Source organism: Nymphaea colorata, chromosome 4 (assembly GCF_008831285.2).
Source record: "Nymphaea colorata isolate Beijing-Zhang1983 chromosome 4, ASM883128v2, whole genome shotgun sequence".
NCBI lineage: Eukaryota > Viridiplantae > Streptophyta > Magnoliopsida > Nymphaeales > Nymphaeaceae > Nymphaea > Nymphaea colorata.
Genome location: NC_045141.1, coordinates 22283074 through 22300162, shown reverse-complemented (window position 1 = coordinate 22300162; position 17089 = coordinate 22283074). Strand labels below are relative to the sequence as shown.

The window sequence follows — 17089 nt, the reverse complement described above, 5'->3', positions numbered from 1 at the left end:
TTAATGAAGGGGAAAGCATGAGCTGGATAGACTTGGGTTCAGATTTAGATCAAATAATACATGGGGATTTGGACCCAAATCAGATTCACTAGGGCAGGAAAACCCAAACTGTCCAATCCTACATAATTTGGATCTGGTAATTGGACATTGGTCCCTGATTTAATTAATTTCTTTCTGATTGCCTGCAGGATGTGCGCCAACTTGCTTTAACAAGTCCAATTTCAAGGCTTGAGACCCGTACACCACCCTGCAGCTTCGTCCTTTATTTGTATGACAAGTTTTTGGCTCAACCAAGATAGCACCAAATTAGTAAAGGGGGGGAAAAATTGAAAGCAAAATCTGCACAATCCTTCCCAAAGGGACTTTTCAATCTCACCATCTAAAAGTACATCATCAATGCTCATAATAATGACCGTCGATCGTAAAAGGAAATGGTGCAGATTTCAGATTTGTTCTGAAAAGTGATTTGACAGGCTAATAATCTTCTTCCAATTCAAGGGAAGAATAGTCTAAATTCATCAGATGGGCAATATTGCTAGTAAGACTTAGTTAATTAAGACAATGATAATGCTTTACTTTTTTATTGTTAACATGAATATATATTTGAAGCCAATGATTGGAATCCAAATACTTCGATTAATATATGGATAACCGGTCTGGACTTGAATCGTTCACATCGTACTTAGAATTCTATAGGTGGCTGCCAACGGTCGAATATGTAATAGCTAGATCAGCTTTTTTTTCCTCGTGTTCTTCTTTTAATTTAACTCAAAAAAATGATCGTTGTTGAGGTTCTATACCTGTTTCAGATTATGTTGAATTAATAAAATGGATTCAGACTAAAGAAAATAGTAAACTGTGTGCTTATACTAGGAGTTTCTTAGCCATTTGGATCAGATTGGACATCAAAGCAATATTATATGTCAAACCTAATTCATCTACTACAACAGACCCGGTTCGAGTCCAACCGGGTCCCGTACTGGATTCTCAAATCCGATTCGGGTCAACTTTCGAATTCCAACCAACTCGTTGACAGGTTTTCGAAGGAAAAATAAAAAACCTTCAACTGATGAAAGTAAGAGTGTAACAGCAGCCATTGTGAAATATCTTTAAAATGACGGGCATCAAGTTGGAAAAAGGTAAAAATGCATGGAGGCGATCCTTTCATGCCAACCAAGGAAACAGTGGCTTCTGTAGCAAATTCCTCTCGTATTTATTGTATGACCAGCGTCTTCTCCAACCCCGCCCACTCACAAAGGGGGAGAGACAGAGAAGAGAGGGAGAGAGAAAGGGAGAGGAAGAGAGAGGGAGGGAGGGAAAGGGAGAGAGCGTTTGGAGTTTGTGTTGCAGCATTTTGATCCACTCTCGTCGCCATCAACAGCCAGGAAAAGGTGCTCATTGCACTGTGAGAACGAGAGTTTGGGGTTTATAAAGAAGGAGGTTGAGCTGCGTATTGCTTCACACCGCCACACTGACAAAGAAGAAAGGTAGCTCGATCTTCACCAACGACACCCTTTTCTTTTTCCTGTTCTCGGGGTCACTTCTTCGGCCATCTTCAAGCGATCTTGGTACTGTCAACTGCTAGGTTCGGCCGTTCGTTTCAATCTCAAGAACCAAACTTTTCATCTTTGAGAATCTGGTTCTCGGTGTCGGCCTTTTATTGCTTCTCTCCGTTGCTTCCGCAGAAGAGCATGATACTAAGTTTTATCAGTTTCGCGTGCAAAAATAGGGATCTCTTTTAGGGTTTACTGTATTTTGTCTGGTTTTTTCCCTCCCGGATTTTTTTTTTTCTTGGGTAGCCCATATTCTTCTTCGCTATCACATTCCTTTTTAGGGTCTTTATTGGTTTTGGTTGGGAGAATGAATGTCATATGAAGAATACCTCTGTAAATATCATTGTTTATTTGTTGGGCTTCAGCTAACTTGGAACTTACAGTGCCCAAGAAGTCATGTCTCCTATTTTATGTCCCTTCCCTGCCCTCACTGATATGAAGGTTAATTCATTTAAAAAGGAGTAAAATCGCATTTCTTCGACCACACATACATTTTTATTTTAGGGAAATGCTGAGTCTCACTTGTCCAACATATTTGAGTTTTCACTTTTTTTTTAAAGTTCTTAAACAGATGATTTCTTTCAGACAGTATGTTTCCTCCTTTTTTTCCATCATAAAATCGTTGTTTTATTCATAGTGCAACGTTATTATTCATAGTGCAACAATATTTTATTCTTCGTTTCTTTCAGACAGTATGTTTCCTCCTTTTTTTCCATCATAAAATCGTTGTTTTATTCATAGTGCAACGTTATTATTCATAGTGCAACAATATTTTATTCTTCGATTTCTTGTCACCGGCCAGTTTCCGTGTTGTTATCTCCATCTCTTTGGCGGTGGAAAAGAAAAAAGAAAAAATGAAGGAAAAAGAAGCAGCAGCTTATACATTTGTCAAAAACATGGTCTTCTTACGGACCATCTTTAATTTCTTGCAGTTTCTTCTTCTCTGCTCTTAAACCTTTTTTGTTTGTGATCCTTCATGGTTTACATTGAGGTTTTCTTGGTGTTTTAGTTATCTTTTCCTTGTATTGTGCACGACCTTTCTCTCTCTCACTGCAGGTGTTCTTCTTCCTTTCTTACTTTTTCATTTTCTTCCTGGATTCGACATTTTCCTCTGCCGCTTTTATCTTCTTGAGGATTCTCTTGTTTCTTTCTTGTTAGTAACTCCTGCCTTGTCTGGTTGACTTGCGTTACTCTTGGGAGAGAGAGAGAGAGAGAGAGAGAAGCACACGTGCCGGTTACATTAGCCGCGTGGACTGGTTTTCTGCCAGGACTCGGTTTCTGTCCACGCGAAGTTAATGTCCGCATTTAACCCGGCACGGCACGCAATAACTGCTCCCTTCCACCCTTTTAATAAGCCCCTCCCCTTAGCCACCAAACCAAACATATATATATATATATATATATATATATATATATATATATATATATATATATATATATATATATATATATATATATATATATATATATATATATGACATTATTTGTAATTAAAACCTCTCAAATGCTCTTTATTTTTTTGTTTGTAAAGATTCATGCTCCTGCTTTGGAGAAAGATGATCCGTTTGTGGGTCGAACTATGGCTGCTTCCTGACAGCACAACCTGCCCCCTCGGCCGAATTATTTCGATGTACTCTTTCTAGTTATTAGATGATTCTCGCCGAACATGTTACCGTGCTGCCACTCATGGTAAGAGGAGGTAAAAACTCTAGCCAGGACCGTAGAGCATCAGGCCTTAACCGGAAGTTGTTGGTGTTCAATTAGAACTCCCTGGATTAATCGGGGCTGGAAGGAACAGCGGTAGAACGTTCAAATTTCCCAAGTGCTGCCATGAATCGACATTATCTAATCGAAACATGTTCAGTATATGCCACAGAACTGTATCTTATAGCACAATAATTTGAGGAGGGATGAGTTGTATTGAGGTTCGCATTCTCTCCAAGCAATGCATCCAAGGTGTAGTTCTAAAGCCTCTTCTATGTTCACAAATAAAAAGAAGGCTATAATTTTAATACAGACAGCATCTACAGCTAGAGAACAATATCGTAAAAATGATTCCTGACTGCCCATCTGTTTAATTAACTCGGAGCTATTTATCCGCATTGAATCGTGCATTTTCTATTGTCAAATCTCCAATTCTCTGCCTCAGATACGTTTTACTCGAAGGTGGCTTCGTCTAGAGTTAAATTAAGTATGAGCACTTTTTTTTTCTTGTATTTTCTTGAAGTGTTGAGGAAACAGTTAGGTAAAGAACTAAACATCAAAAACTCCTCGATCAAGTTCACTTTCATATATCATCACATGTTGCATTTTGTTCTCGTTTTGATAGTTATACATTTGTTTGCAATCTATGCTTCTATTACATGAAAGCTTGTTGCTTAATTTTTTTGGTGGATCGGAAATCTACTTGAAGGTCTATTCATTCTGTCCTTGTTAAACTTTCTCTATTTGAATGTAGTTTAGGGCTGAGATTCAGATGAGAAGAATATAGCTATCGTCTGCAGCAATGTATGGGGATTGCCAAGTTTTGTCTTCAATGGGTGGAACTGGAGCTGGGGAGCCTCTATTTTCTATGCCTACTACAATGTTTGGAAGTGCCAATCTAAACTTCCTTGCAAATATGCCTTTCCAACCTCAAGCCATGTTCTCTACTCTCCTTCCGGTAAAGCTTAGTCTTCTTCCCCATCTCAAGAAATACAGAGGCACATTTCTTTTCCATTTTCTGGTTTCCGTTAGTTTCTGCTTCACTAAGGTTTCCTTTTTATTTAGTTTACATTTAGTCTGCTTTGGTTTCTCAGAAGGAAGAGATGGCTGGTTCCTTGAAAAGCAAGGAGGAAGAGATGGAGAGCAGGTCTGGTGGGAGTGGCAATATGGATGGCAGTTGTGGGGAGGACCAAGAAGGAGACCATCAGCCCAAAAAGAAGCGTTATCACAGGCACACATCTAAGCAAATCCAAGAGATGGAATCGTAAGGCTCTCCTTTCTTATGAAGGGGTTTTCTTCTGTTCTCTGAGAAGTCATTTTATTACTGGAAACATCGTTCTGTAATTGTTTTCATGTTTCAGTGTGTTGGGAACTAAGACATTCTGACACCCTGATTTCTTTGAACTTGCTTATTTTTTTGTTGATCCGTAAAGACTTTTATGGTTTTCTTACTTTTCAAGCTGCTTAATACTTGCTGCAGCCTCTTTAAGGAGTGCCCACACCCTGATGAGAAGCAACGTCTGAGGCTCAGCCAAGAACTTGGTCTGAAACCTCGTCAAGTAAAATTTTGGTTTCAGAATCGCCGTACTCAGATGAAGGTGATCTCCTCAGTGAAATTTTTTCTCCTCACTTTTCATTATGCATGAGAGAGAGAGAGAGCAATGGGAAGAAACATGTTATGCTGTTCGAGACTGCGTGTGTAAGGCAATAGTAGCAAGAAAAACTCAACTCTCAAGTAATTTTGAGTGTGATCAGTGGCAACAGCATGAGCATTTTATTGTTCCTTCTGCTTCAGTTGTGGATTTCATTGTAGAACCATGAGAAACGTTCGGTCGTTCAAACGTTCATTTACCTTTAACCTCCAGGCACAACAAGATCGTTCCGATAACGTGATTCTGAGGGCAGAGAACGAAAGCCTCAAGAGTGAGAACTTCAGACTCCAGGCAGCCATAAGAAACATCACCTGCCCTAACTGTGGAAGCCCAGCCATTCTTGGGGAGATGTCGTACGATGAGCAGCACCTTCGTTTGGAAAATGCACGTCTTAGGGAAGAGGTTTACTGTTCTTCTTCATCTTCATCTTTTTATCTCTGTTGTCTTCCTCTTAACGTACTTTTTCTTTTGTCAATATCAACTTTTCATTGAATATCCCTAGGACGTTTTCATTGGCAAAATACTTCACTAAGGCCTTCAAAATTATCGGCAACAACCAGGTTTCATCGCTTGATGAATATTCCTCGACATTTTCATTGGCATAATCCTTTTATGATATATATTTTTGCGTTTTTCAAAGTCCTTAGCAGCACTAACATTCATCTTCTTCTTTTCTGGCAGCTCGATCGGGTCTGCAGCATGGCATCGAGGTACAACAGTCGGCCATTGCAGGTCATGGGGCCGGCGCAGCCGCAACTTCAGCCATCATTGGACTTAGACATTGGTGTTTATTCAAGAAATTTCCACGAATCAATGCCCTCTTTGTCAACGGACATGATGTCATCGGTTTCGATCCCAGAAAGCCCGGTCGTGGGCCTGCTCGAATCAGAGAAGCCATTGGCACTCGACCTCGCGGTTACTGCCATAGAGCAGCTGTCAAGGATGTCTCAGGATGGGGAGGCTCTGTGGATAAAGATGAGTGAAGGAGGAAGGGAGGTACTGAACTTGGAAGAGTACTCGAGGGCCTTCCCTTGGCCTGTTACTCACAGGCAGCAAGTTGGGGACGTGAGGGTTGAAGCCTCAAGGGAGATTGCGCTTGTTATCATGAATGCTGCCAATCTTGTGGGAGTTTTTCTAGATGCAGTAAGTTCTTTTTCTTTCTTTCCTTTTCGTTTAATTCAATAAAAAGTTTTGGCATCAGCAGAGCATGAACAAGTTTGTGAAATCCCTATGAGTTTATGAAACTGATCGTGTTCTATCCAAGAAACCCATCACATGCAGATCCGCTTGAAGTTCCACCAGCGTAATCTTCTGGTCTTCTATCTGAAAGCCTTCTGAAAACCGGAAGCTCGCAAACTAATATTCCCCGAAACAAAGGGATCTTTACATGCATGCAATCTTATGTATGATAGGTCCGTGAATTGACGCTATTTATTTTTCCAAATCACAGAACAAGTGGATGGAGATGTTTCCTTCCATGCTGGGGCGTGCGAGGACTGTTCAAGTCATTACACCATCTGTAGGGAACCATGCCAGCAGCGGCTCTCTTCAACTGGTAATCTTCCTCTCTGAAAACAAAAGGTCCATATGTCATCTTTTCACTCTAACACGGCAAGAATGGAGACATGAACTCGTTCCAAATTAAGCCCTAATACTCTTAGCACTTTTCTTTTTATAAAATACTGTGAATTAGGTGGATTCCGCACGCACATTACTGCACTGTAATTGGACGGAAAAGTAGTGCCTGTATATTCTTCATTTTAAACATGGACTGGTGCAGATGCATGCAGAGTTTCAATTCCCTTCTCCGCTGGTGCCAACCAGGGAATGCTACTTCCTCCGCTTCTGCCAGCAGAGCCCGGACGGAATATGGCTGGTCGTGGACTTCCCGGTCGATGGCTTCAATGACAGCGTTCAGATGTCCTTCGCCCCTGTCTACAGGAGACGACCTTCCGGCCTCCTCATCCAAGACGTCCCCAACGGCTACTCCAAGGTAAGCACTGTTTCTCCGACCCCTTAGAACACATAATCGATCAGATCACTCTACCAAAATGTTCTAATATCCATCACGAGCTCAGTAATGTCATTGAATTAACCTCATGATCTGTACATTACTTCTTTTCAATCGAAAAGAGATCTACAGTCTCCAGAGTCTAAATTTTTTATGATAGATATATATTATATATGCTCCTTGCTCATGAGTATTTAATGGTGCACTTATCATGGCCCCATCACTGAATATACTTGCACAGTATTCGAAAATAAATTATTTCTTTTGTGGATCATATCTACCACTTGCTCTGCAAATGGTTACGGATGAGTCTAATAGATGGTGGAGGTCAGATTTGACAAATGACTGGATCTATTCTTGCTAGACTTCTCCAGAGCATTGCAGGCTGAGATGAATACTGGGTTTTCTGGACTGAACAGTCTGCTATATATTCATCTCTTCTTGTTGGTTTCGTGTTCCATACATAAACAAAAAAATGAATGATCAACAGGTGACATGGGTGGAGCACGTAGAGGTTGAAGACAGGGCAGTGCACCAGACCTTCAGTCAGCTGGTTCTCAGTGGAAGTGCATTTGGAGCACACCGATGGATTGCCAATTTGCAGCGCCAGTGTGATCGAGTCGCCAGCCTCATGTCATCCAACACAATGGAGCGTGACATAGGAGGTACACGATCAAGAAATCTCTCTTTTTCTCTCTCTTTTCTTTGCCAATCATTTTCTCCACACACACACACACACACATATATATATATATATATATATGTGTGTGTGTGTGTGTGTGTGTGTGTGTGTGTGTGAAGATGGATGAACAGTAAGATGAAGAAAAGAAATAGGCAAGGATGCATAGAAATTCGGTATCAAATTAGATAAGGAGCAACAAGCTGATCCACATCAATATGTATTTGCATGAAAAATATGTGGATCATCATAAGCTTGATATTAAGTATTTATATCGGTTTGGATTTGGCAGTCCTTCGAACCACCCATACCATAACTCGGATATTTTCTGGTAAAAGTTCCATATCTGGATCTGAATCTAGTTAATTAAGGAGATATGGGTTGAATGCAGCTAGCTAGGTTCATGGGGCATTGAGGTTTTATTTAATTTACAGTGGCAAACTCAGTGGAGGCAAGAAGGAGCATCATGCATTTAGCGGGAAGGATGGTGAGACTGTTCAGCATTAGCATAAGCTCGGCAGGCGGCCAGGCATGGACAGCCCTTGGCAGCGCTGTGGACGACAGTGTTCGGATCACAACCCGGAAGAGCACCGGGCCGGGACAACCTCATGGTGTCATCCTCTGTGGTGTCTCTTCCACTTGGCTCCCTTTCTCCCACCTCCAAGTGTTCGAACTCCTCCGGTGCGAGAAAAGGCGGTCGCAGGTGAAATAACCTATGTGCCCTTATCTTCGATCTTAGGGTTATCTTTGCCTTTGTATGTAATGTACCTAATTTTGTGTAGATTCTGACTGTGCTCGACTATTTTGTTGCAGCTGGATGTGTTCTCAGGTGGCAATACATTCCAAGAGGTGGCTCATATTGCTAATGGTTCACATCCCGGCAACTGCGTCGCTCTTCTTCGTGTAAACGTGAGTTTGTTGATCAATAACAATCACTTCTTCTTCTTTTTTGTCTTTAACATGTTCGAGTAAAAGAAACAAGCCTTCAACACACGTAGATGGGGTTACAAACGCCAACTTAATTTGAAGTCTCAGAGTTTCAGTTTTGAACTAAAATTGACCTCTTATATGTCATATACATGGCATGTTTGGTTGAATCACTCTATAGAGTACGGACAATAAGTTTTCCATTTAGGCATATATTTCTAATGAATCGTATAACTTTTGGAATTTTTGGGTCATCGATATTTTCACATCTTCCAAATTAGCCTCATCAGAGAGGACTGCAGACATGGACCTCTCGGTTTCGTTTCTTGATCTTAAAAAACTGTTAACTCGTGCAGGCTGCGACCAATTCAGGGAGCCCGAGTGCTGAGCTCATGGTGCAGGAGAGCTTCACTGATGCATCTGGGAGCATGGTTGTCTATGCACCTATTGATGTCGCTGGTGTCAACATAGCAATGAGCGCTGAAGACACATCCTGCATTCCTCTGCTCCCATCCGGATTTGTCATAGTCCCCGGCGGCGATGACAACTCCGGCAGCTGCAACATCAACACGGACAATCTGGGTGCCAGCAGTCCTGCCATCAATGGCGGCTGCATCTTGACCGTGGCATTCCAAGTGTTAGCAAGTGCAGTTCCAGCATCCAAGATCAGCATGTCTACAGTCACTACCATCAACAACCACATCTGCAATGCCGTTCGCCAAATCCATGCTGCATTGGCTACATGCTCCTCAGAGCCAGCTCCTTCTAGTCACTAATTAACTACTAGGCCTAAGGCTTTTACCAGTAAAAGAACATGGACCAACTAAAATTTTAAGGTACCTTGATCCATGTAGCATATTAGAGAACCTGTTGCTTACTACATTAGGATTTAATTAAATGCAATTTGATATGGTATGGTGACCTTGTACCCATTTGGGACATTGAAGACCTCTGGCCTTAGGTTGCATCCAGGAAGGATTGAAATGACTAAGGTACCCTTTGCTGCGGCAAAGGGTAGTTTTGTCATTTTGAGAAGCAGGGTTTAGTCCTAATAGTGATTAGAAGAAGTAAAACTAGTCTATCATAGGGATGGCCATAGTGGATATGATGAGAATAAGAGAAGGGACTGAGAACTAATGAAGTAAGATTTAGAGCAGGTAATAGTTAGATATTTCCTGTGGGGTAGGATGAGGAAGTCAAGAGCGCACCAGATGTTCGACCCTTGCTGTATGGTTTGGCTGCAGCAGAAGAAGCAAGTGCACAGGGAGAGATAAAAAGAGTGGGGCTGGCCTCACCATGCAGCAAGGGTGATGGTTCGGGAATTGACTTCCTGCTTTTCTTGTTTTTCTTTTCTGAATTGCTGTAATGCTGTTGTTGTTCTTGTTGTTGGTTCTGTTGCTGCAATGATATTTGAAGAACTCAATGAGTTGTTGTTTAAACATTTTGTTTCTCTTTTCTTTAAAACTCGTATAAGCTCTACAGAAATGATGTTAGATTCACCAACTTGGTAGTGGATGGCTCGTTGATAACCAAAGGGTAGATCTCTGTGTGCGCGTGAAGAAGTGTACGTCTAATTACTATTTTAGTGCTAACATAGATCATGGCAATGTGATTTAATGTTTATGAACCTGAGTTTCAAAGAGGTAAATAATCTTTCACTCTTATTCAACACGATTTTTTGCTGTTCTTGTGTCTTTAAAGTGGAGGTCATCATAAAACTCTTGGACTATTTTGAAGAACATTCACGAAGATGGTACAGTTGCGGTTTTCTCCAGTTTCACCTAATCTGAATTGCATATTCACGAAGGTGGTGCATTCATCTCTCCCTTGCTGTGCATCAAATTGAGGTTAGATAAAGCTGGAGAGAACCCTTGACGTTATTGTGCCATCAACGGGACTTTTTGTTGTTTTCGTGGTTTACATTCCAAACATGAAATTTTTGGACTAATTTGAAGAACATTCACGGAGATGGCACAAAAATTTGGAAGGTTTTCTACATGTTCATCTCTGACTAATGGGCGAAGGCAACATACGTGTCTTTCCTTGCGGTGTCTGGATGTATTCCGTGATATTTGCACTTGTTAAGCAAATCCATCTTCTGTTAAATCATGGTAAGCAACTCACTACTGTCACGTGTTTAACAAAAAGAGTTTTCCGTTTGACAAATTCAGGCATATCATTCTGTTATCTACTCATTTCTTTCTTGTCTATAGGTATCCATTTTATTGCAGCAAAACTGTTCAATTGACACATTTAACTAAGATTCCTATATATGAAGAACTGCACCTAATTTTTGAACTCTTGATCTCTTTCCAACTAGAGAGCACTTTGAATAAACCAACTAGAAAAGCATATGGTGTTTGACCAATACAAAATTGTGCTGAATATAAGGTTCGATGTAAAAGCCACACTGATAAGGTGTGCTGGACATATTCCATGACCAACACTAGGTATTTATCAAAGCGGAGAAATTTAACGCGATTTAGCTTTCACTCCGGATCCAAACTTAAGCCCAAACCAGATGGTACTTGGGATCCAATTTTGTCTCGAAACAGTACCTGATTAGCCATTTTGCTCAAACTAAGACATTTAACCTGACTTGGTAGATTGCGTTGGATTCCTTGTGTCCAACATCAAAACCAAATGCTAACTACTTGTATCCATGTACCACATTTATTCAAGGCTGGAAATCTCCTCGTCACGTTAACCTCTTCTCCGCCAAGTCAAGTTGTACAGCATGCCGGACTTACAAAAAGAGAACTTATCTACAACAGATTCACAGTCAGAAACCACGATGAGAAGAAAAGTTTTCACGGACAAGATCAAACCCTCACAGTGGCAGCTGCTTCTTTGATTTGTTCAATAGTAAAAACACCGAAGAAGTCATCGTCAGTGACCGCCTTAATGACTGCAAGCGCAACATCATCAACACTCACTGGTGGAGCAAGGAGGAGGTCCGAAGCAGGGAGAGAGTTCAGAGGCCTTGTAAAATTTTCGGTCGCACTCAAGATTTTCTCAAGGGGCTCTCCAATTAGATCGAGGGGGATCTCCAGACTATCCACTCTTCGCTTCCCATAAATAAATCCCGGCCTCAATACCACTCCTTAAGAACAGTCATGGGTTGACATAATCAGTAGAGGTAAGAAAAGCATGACAGAGACACAAAATAGCAGGGAGACAAATACTCGAAGATCACCTGTGTTTGGGTAGTTGGAGAGGACTGCAGATTCTGCTTCCCTCTTCCCAGTGAAGTATCCAGATGAAAGCAGGAACGATGGCAGGTTATAGTCATGGACAGAGATCAAAATAAACTTCGGAATTCCTGTGGCAAGCATATGTAAGTGACTTTGAGAAGCGCACTTAGCAAGAAAAAAGAATGGTAAGAGAATATTAGGAAGTGCATCAAGGAAAAAGAAATAGCATGAGACCTGTAGATGAGGTTGAGCTAAATTTTGTTTTGTTTCATTTCTCGTTAATGGAAAAGAAAACGTCAGAATAGTACTTGAACTCAGTCAGTGACTTCTACCAAACCATAAGTAGGAAAAGCTCCAGCAAGGCAATAACCACTGGAGGACATTTATAATCAAGATGTAACAGATTACAGCTATAATCAAGATGTAACAGATTACAGCTATAATCAAGATGTAACAGATTACAGCTCTCTCACTCTCTCTCACACTCTCTCACACACACACATAAACAGACACACATGCAAGGGGGACTCTTTTGCAGAGCATTGCTTTAACATGGAAAACTAAACCGTGTGATTCAAATTTTGGTGTGTGCACAGTAAAGGACAGGGGTCTCACCATAATTCTTTGCAGCATCAACTGCCACAACATTTGCCTGACCATTTATCTTTTTCATTTGCTCCTCATTTCCAAACCCGCCAAGAGTAGAGACCACAGCTGTGGCACCAACCAGGATTTCATCCCAGCTTGCATAGAACACATCTCCTGCAATACGGTTAAAATCGGTGACTTCATATTCTTCAATAAATTGCTTAACTAGCTAACTTGAATGGATAATTTAGCAAAAGAGGCAGCTTGAAATTTAAAAAAAGAGCCAGGATGAAGCACACTAGATGCTGGAAAAAAGGCAAAGCAAATTCTTTTGTAGACCAGACTGAAGGATGCCAAGAACGAAAAGATTCTCTACAACCAACAATAATGGGGGAAAGACAAGCGCAATGGCAGGTGCATTTCTATATAATAATGTTGTCAATATCAGCATCGTTGGTGACCTTTTCATGAAATGATATAGACAAGCAGGCCATGTTGACCATACGTTATCACAATGAATCAGCTTTGTCCATTTTTTATCTTTTAAAAAAATATAAAAAATAATTTAAGTATTTAACTAGTTAAAAAGTAAAAAAAATGGTAAATTTTATATTAGCTCATCTAGTTTTCTTATGTCGACACAATGCACATTCACCAACATCGGCCGATATGCATCAAATGATAATGTTCACACATGCAAGTCTTGAAAGTAGAGAAAAGATATTAGGTATAAAGTAATAAACAATGCAATATAATAGCAAGTACCTTATCAGGTAAACAACCAATATGTCGCTGAAACATGGTACCATTTCAAGATACTAAGTACCACTTTATTAGTTGCATTGTATGAAGTTGGGAACTTATTCTTCTTCATTTAGGCAAAGAAGATCTCAAAAAATTCAGGGTCTGGTAGTTTACATGTACAGAGGTGTACCATGAGTAGATAATTTACTGCCTTGAAAAATTACAGGAAACAATGCAACGATAGAGAGAATGGGATAATACTTCCTTATTGGAATAAGAGCACCCCTTTACTAATCAGATTAAATGGTATTCCGCATGTTGAAAACATATGGCAACAAAGATTTTATTGCATAATGCATGCTTTCTTGATGTTCATCAGCAAAGTGATTCATGGAAAATGATCTGAAAGCACATCCTCCACAAAATATTATCCCTATGTACATATACCTATGTATGAAATGTAACCAAGGATAATACAGAATGATGAATTGGCAACACTCGGCTATATGCCTCCACATATGGTCAGAAATTATACAAACATCATTATGAAAGGCTGCTCCCATCAAATGCAGCAGAAGCATTGAGACTAACAACAAATTGTCCACTGAAAACATTGGCATAAGCAAAAGAGTTCTATCACTTAAAATGTTCCAGTAAAAATTGACTTGCTATTTGCTAGTAGCGAATGTGTGAAAATATTGCAACTCCTGCAATGTGAGTGATCTCAAACTAAATTAAATGACATCAAGAAAAAAACAAAGTGCATCTTCATACCTTCAACCCACTTGACTTGATCTATCCAGGAATCCAGATATCGAGGTCTTCCAGACCTTAAAGGCAGCACAAAAATTTCAACGGCATTCCCAGATTGAAAGAAATAAGCTCTAAAACCCAACCAAATGTTATAATGTGATTAGAGCACCTAGCAATTTATTCATGTTACCTGCTTAGGCTGATGACTTCTATGCCCTTGGAGATGGCAGCTTTGCATATTGCAGATCCAACAAAACCATTCCCTCCCAAGACGACAATCTGTCATTTGTTAGTTCCACTAATGGCCATCATCCAGTGATCAGAAAGAGAATAAACAGAACAAGTCATGCATCAAACTCATGCAGATAAACTTAGGCAAGAGCTTTAAGTGAGACTGGAACCTTTTCAGTCTTGACATCAGCCACAACATCTATTGGGGCAGATGAAAAGTTTTCACTAACACTTTCTGCAGCATAACTGCATTTGGTCCTAGACCTGCAGAACCCATAAGCTTTTGAAATCAGCCATATAAGATACACTGACAGATTTAATCACCTCTTTGTCACTGTATTAGTGCAAAAGGAACTTCAGGTATGAACATTAGCAAGCCTTAACATCTTTGGGTAACAAATTTCCACCAAAGATTTAACAGGTGAACCATTGTCATCCTCAATATAGATACTGTTGCAACAACGACAATGGTGCAACTAGATCAGCCTAACAGATCGGACACATGTTGTCATAGTTGAGGCAGCATTAATGATATAACAGCACAAATTACAGCATCATCTACAATCATGAATATGATGATGAACATAAGAAAAATGACAACAGATAATTTATAGAAAAGGAAGCCAAACCTAGATGTGTAATAAATTTTCCTGACGTTCATGCTTTTGCATCTGCAACACTTTTTCATTAATGGCCAGATTACATGCGCTAAAGTTGTTTCACTTTCACATATTGTCATGCTAACTGTCAGTAAATATCGACACATGCATCCTTAGAATTCCTTAGAATACCACGAAAAAGACAGAACATGATGAGCAGAAAAGAAATCAAACAAAAATTAGGAAGGCATCCAATTTCTGCATTCTAGTAGTAAAAATTATTATAACAAATCAGCAGCTAATAGTGATCGTCATCAATCATCATCCTGCTAAGATTGGAAGAACTTGCCAACCCTACAATATGCACTTTGATTAAAAATACCCCAGATACCGCAATATCACTTGGGGTCTCGCTTCTCTAATCCTAGTCTCCAGTGCCATTCGTTTTTCCTTCATTTCCTTAAATCCTTCATTCCCCAGTCTTCACCTCAGGCCTTTATTTTAGCTATTCAGAGCATCTCAAGGCTCAATACATATATCAAACTTAATGCCATGCATCTCAAATAGGAAAACTTGTGTTCTTAAACCGACTATCATTATCCTGTAAGAGTCATCTGAACCATCGCTAAACGGTGTTCCCTTGACCATCTTGATCATGTCCAACAACAGAGACATTTAGAGCAGTAGACCTGTTTGTCATACAATACATAACAGGGTCCAAATGCGCAAAACTATGGCATTGCATTTCTCTCCTTTTTTCATATTTACATAGCGTGCGAAGACATCGACAGCCTCCTTTGAAGCCTAACTCAAAACCCAGAAAGTCCTAAAAAATAGTACTTTCGACAAGCTCTCCGCTCACCACTGAGGTTCTATTTTCTGGGCATGACTTCCCAGCAGCAGTGATTCATAGAGGGTCACAACACATCCAGCAGAAACAAGCAAAATGAGCACCAAACGCCTCCATGCAAACTAAGCCAGCATGTTCAGTTCAGAAAAAAACAACAAAAAGGCATGCAGGGAAACATGAACTTTAACGAGCCTAGATTGCAAGGATAACATTCTGAAACGACTGGGTAAGTAATTGAACTTAACTGGAAACACCCAAAACAGAGAGAAGGAAAAAGATAAAGGGCTTGAGAAGATTAAACACTGAATCAATTTGATAATATCGGGTTGCCCAGTCTCCAGATCTCATCAAGAAAGAAAATTCAGACAACGTCGAGTAATCTTAAGATTTTGGACTACTCGATTTGATGGGTGATGAGAACTATGAGAAATAAGAGACAGGAAGCACTCACCAATTAGTGCCAGCAGAAACGGGAAGAAGAAGAGAAGGGAGGCGCCCTCGCCGGCCAAGCTGGAGGCAGGTGGGGAGTGCTCTGGAAAGAGAGCGGGGGGAGAAGAGAGGGGAGGACGAAATGGAGGGGGAAGCCGTCGAAGGGGAAACACTCGACATCTCTCTCTCTCTCTCTCTCCCTCTCTCACTGTCTCACACACAAATGAAATGGGTCTGAGAAGGACAGTCGTTAACTCGTGGCTATAAGAGAGAGAGCGGGAAATTGTGTGTGGCGTGGGGTGCGTGGTTCCCTTCAGTGTGCGTGTTTGCTATGTAAATGAAGATGGTTGGAATCTGGGTTGACACATCGACGCAACGACTCCTTCAGAAGAATTTCTGAAATTCGACAGGTCATGCCGAAATAAAGTGGAAAAGTCCAATTTGATATATTGAGGTAGCGCATCACTTCAAATTTCACAAAGGAAAAGATTTCTTTCAATCTCCCTTTCTCTCTTTCCTCATCAACTAAGGATTTGTTTCCAATTTTTGTATATAAGAATTTCTTATGCATTTCCATTTTATCGACTATATATATATATATATATATATATATATATATTATTTCAAATCTAAAATAAATCTAGCAACTGCCGTAAGACGAATTTTTCTTTAAAAAATATACTGTTGAAAAACCATCGTAATGGCTGCATTAGCAACTGCTTTTGTTGGACAACAGTTTTGTAAAACTTTTAGCAGGTTTTTTTTTTATCTTTAATGGCGGATATTGAAAAAAAAAATCTTGCAAAACACATGAATAAAAATCATATTTCGCGACTGCTAAGGTTAATTATGAATTGCAGTATCGTATCGATGTGATAAAGTCCAACTACACATATCGTTCCAATTCCTTTTTTTAATATGATTTAATAGTTTTTTAATATGATCTACTAGACAAACATGAATTATTGAGATAGTTTTAGAAGTATGAAAAGGAAAATCAAAAGCATAAGTCTCAATAACTCACAATGCATTTAATGGATAAAAAATCATGATTTTATTTTCAAAAATGTTATTCAAAATACTGTTTGTAACAAAAGACAATTATGTTTGAATATATGCATAATAACAAATAAAGTCAACTTATTGTCTTCTGGTATTGTTTGCTGGCCTGGAAC

At 39.9% G+C, this 17089-nt stretch overlaps 2 protein-coding genes across 5 annotated transcripts; one reads left to right on the top strand and one right to left on the bottom strand.

Moving 5' to 3' along the window:
* Positions 1-1285: 1285 nt before the first annotated feature.
* Positions 1286-9967, top strand: LOC116253129 (homeobox-leucine zipper protein ROC3-like). 4 transcript variants are annotated; one of them, XM_031627901.2, is made up of 12 exons: positions 1286-1487; positions 4017-4215; positions 4352-4521; positions 4738-4855; positions 5123-5311; positions 5591-6052; positions 6360-6464; positions 6690-6902; positions 7411-7585; positions 8034-8302; positions 8413-8508; positions 8883-9967. In XM_031627901.2, the coding sequence occupies exons 2-12, from the start codon at positions 4060-4062 to the stop codon at positions 9300-9302; spliced, it is 2373 nt and encodes a 790-aa protein (XP_031483761.1). In that variant the 5' UTR covers positions 1286-1487; positions 4017-4059; the 3' UTR covers positions 9303-9967. The 4 variants fall into 4 exon arrangements, with proteins under 4 accessions (XP_031483761.1, XP_031483759.1, XP_031483762.1 ...); XM_031627899.2 differs by having other exon boundaries at positions 4012-4215; XM_031627902.2 differs by having other exon boundaries at positions 1286-1585.
* A 1176-nt stretch (positions 9968-11143) lies between these two features.
* Positions 11144-16160, bottom strand: LOC116253130 (uncharacterized protein At1g32220, chloroplastic). The gene is made up of 7 exons (XM_031627903.2): positions 15937-16160; positions 14207-14300; positions 13996-14084; positions 13827-13882; positions 12336-12482; positions 11723-11848; positions 11144-11629 (listed from the first exon to the last, which is right to left on the bottom strand). The coding sequence occupies exons 1-7, from the start codon at positions 16092-16094 to the stop codon at positions 11349-11351; spliced, it is 951 nt and encodes a 316-aa protein (XP_031483763.1). The 5' UTR covers positions 16095-16160; the 3' UTR covers positions 11144-11348.
* Positions 16161-17089: the final 929 nt, after the last annotated feature.

Excerpts from the sequence above, each read along its gene's own strand:
- LOC116253129 (XM_031627901.2), top strand. The coding sequence starts at position 4,060 with ATGTATGGGGATTGCCAAGTTTTGTCTTCAATGGGTGGAACTGGAGCT. Across the intron at positions 5,312-5,590 it reads ATGCACGTCTTAGGGAAGAG|CTCGATCGGGTCTGCAGCAT; the intron begins GTTTACTGTTCT and ends CTTTTCTGGCAG. Across the intron at positions 8,509-8,882 it reads TCGCTCTTCTTCGTGTAAAC|GCTGCGACCAATTCAGGGAG; the intron begins GTGAGTTTGTTG and ends TAACTCGTGCAG.
- LOC116253130 (XM_031627903.2), bottom strand. The coding sequence starts at position 16,094 with ATGTCGAGTGTTTCCCCTTCGACGGCTTCCCCCTCCATTTCGTCCTCC. Across the intron at positions 12,483-13,826 it reads TCAAGTCAAGTGGGTTGAAG|GAGATGTGTTCTATGCAAGC; the intron begins GTATGAAGATGC and ends ACCGTATTGCAG. Across the intron at positions 11,630-11,722 it reads CTCCAACTACCCAAACACAG|GAGTGGTATTGAGGCCGGGA; the intron begins GTGATCTTCGAG and ends ACTGTTCTTAAG.